The sequence below is a fragment of the Eimeria tenella genome, genomic scaffold (genome assembly GCF_000499545.2).
Source record: "Eimeria tenella Houghton genomic scaffold, Eth_scaff3807, whole genome shotgun sequence".
Taxonomy (NCBI): Eukaryota; Apicomplexa; class Conoidasida; order Eucoccidiorida; family Eimeriidae; genus Eimeria; species Eimeria tenella.
The window spans coordinates 1-2,100 of record NW_013544731.1 but is presented as its reverse complement, the minus strand read 5'-3'; the positions used below and the strand labels follow the sequence as shown (position 1 = coordinate 2,100).

The 2,100-nt window shown below is 55.7% G+C and overlaps 1 protein-coding gene across 1 annotated transcript; it reads left to right on the top strand.

Annotated features, from left to right (window-relative positions):
• Positions 1-140: 140 nt before the first annotated feature.
• Positions 141-1,843, top strand: ETH_00040155 (uncharacterized protein; the record flags this gene model as incomplete). The annotated part of the gene is made up of 5 exons (XM_013379693.1): positions 141-471; positions 591-615; positions 717-923; positions 1,197-1,299; positions 1,821-1,843. Coding segments are annotated over 5 exons (689 nt in total), but the record flags the coding sequence as incomplete, so codon positions are not given.
• Between the last annotated feature and the right edge of the window lie 257 nt (positions 1,844-2,100).

Genomic DNA, 2,100 nt, shown 5'->3' with positions numbered 1-2,100 from the left:
GCGGGCGGGGACCGCAGCAGCAGCAGCAGCAGCGGCGAGAGCCTAAGCTGCTGCTGCTGCTGCTCAGTATGATGGCGATCGCCGCGTCGCTATGCTGCAATTGTGCTTCTGCCGCTGCTGCTGCTGCTGCTGCTGCGCAGGTCCTGCTGTGTCTCGGTCTGCTGCAGCAAACCCTGCGGCCCGCAGCAGCGGCTTCGTGTGGCCACGCATGCGCATGCAGACCTTGAAGCGGCTGAAGTCTATGCCGCAGCAGCAGCAAAAGCAGCAGCAGCAGCAGCAGCAGCAGCACGAAGAGGAGCAGCAGCAGCAGGAAGAAGCAGCAGATGAGAAAGAGACAGCAACTCCGCAGCACATGGACACAGCGACCACCACAATGGCTGGGACACCTACAGAAGCAGCAGCAGCAGCAGCAGCACTCCTCAAAGCCCTCCCAGTCCTGCGTCCCCTGCCACCAAGACAGAAGCCTTGCAGGTACCTCTAGGCTTTACAGTTTAGGGTTCAGGGTTTAGGGTTTAGGGTTTAGGGTTTAGGGTCTAGGGTCTAGAGGTGGAGGTCTATGACTTAAGAGGATTGTGTTTTGTTGACTGCAGCGCAACGCCTCACACAGCAGCAAAGGTGAGCCAACTCCCTAGGGTTTAGGGTTAAGGGTTTAGGGTTTAGGGTTTGTGCTTTAGGGTTTAGGGTTTAGGGTTTAGGGTTTAGGGTTTAGGGTTTAGGGTTTAGAGTGTGCTGGATTTGCAGTTGATAGGGAGAGAGTTGCGTCCGCAGCTCTGAGCCGCCTCCAATCTTGCGGCCCTCCTAAAGCAGCAGCAGCAGCAGCGGCAGCAGCTCCAGCAGCAGCAGCAGCAGCAACTTCGGCAGAAAGCAGCGCGGGGCCTCCACACCTGCAGCAGTGGCTGCGGGTCGTTTGCAAGCTCAAAACTGTAGGCATTCTGCTGCTGCTGCTGCTGCTGCTGCTGCTGTGGCAGTTGCTGCCTGTGCTGCTGCTGTCTTTGCTGGTGCTGCTGCCGCTGCTGCTGCGGTTGCTCCCGCTGCTGCTACTGCACCCTTAGGGTTTAGGGTTTAGGGTTTAGGGTTTGGCACAGGCGGTGACTTTGCGAAGGGCTGATGATGATCCTTACGCTTTAGGGTTTAAGGTCTAGTGCGTAGGGCTTAGGGTTTAGGGTTTAGGGTTTAGGGTTTAGGGTTTGGCGCAGGTGGTGGCTGTGGGAGAAGCTGACGACGACCCTTTGCTGCTGCAGTTTTTGCGTTATTTGCAAAACGGAGAAGTGCAGTACACAGAAGCTGTAGTTCTTGCCGGTAAACCCTAAACCCTAAACCCTAAACCCTAAACACTAAACCCTAAACACTAAACCCTCAACCCTGTGCATGAACGGGTAACGGAGATGGCAGCAAGTTCTAAACCCCAAACCCTAGCTCTGCAGTACTTCGACTGGCCAGCGTACTGCGGGCTGGCCCTGCAAACCCTAAACCCTAAACCCCAAACCCTAAACCCTGGGTTGTTGCTGCTGCCTGCAGGGGGAATCAGCTCTTTGCTGCCTCGTTATTCGCTGCTGCTGACGGACTCGGACATTTTGCTGCCGGGCCCCACTGAAATCATTGCGCCAAATACTAAACTCGTAAACACTAAACCCTAAACCCTAAACCCTAAACACTAGAGCACAGTGAAGGCCCCTTGCGACGGGCTGGAGGCCGCGTCAAAGCCTTCGTTCACTATTAATTCAGGCTGCAGGGTTTAGGGTTTAGGGTTTAGGGCTTAGTAGGTTTTAGCGCTTGCTAGGGTTTAGGGTTTAGGGTTTAGGGTTTAGGGTTTGCTGCAGATGAAGGAGGAGCCTGCGACTGACTTCGCTTTGTTCATTTCGGACTCCCGTGTTGCCTACGGAAACCCGCAGGCGCTCAGGCACTTCAATATTGAGGTTTGCTGCTGCTGCTGCTGCTGCTGCTGCTGCTGCTGCTGCTGTTGCTGCTGCTGTCGCTGCTGCTGCTCTGTTGCTGCTATTGCTGCTGCTGTTGTTGCTGCTGCTGCTAGTGCTTTTGCTGCTGCTGCTATTGCTGCTGCTGCTGCTGCTAAGGCTGCCGTGGTTGCGGCTGGTGCTGCTG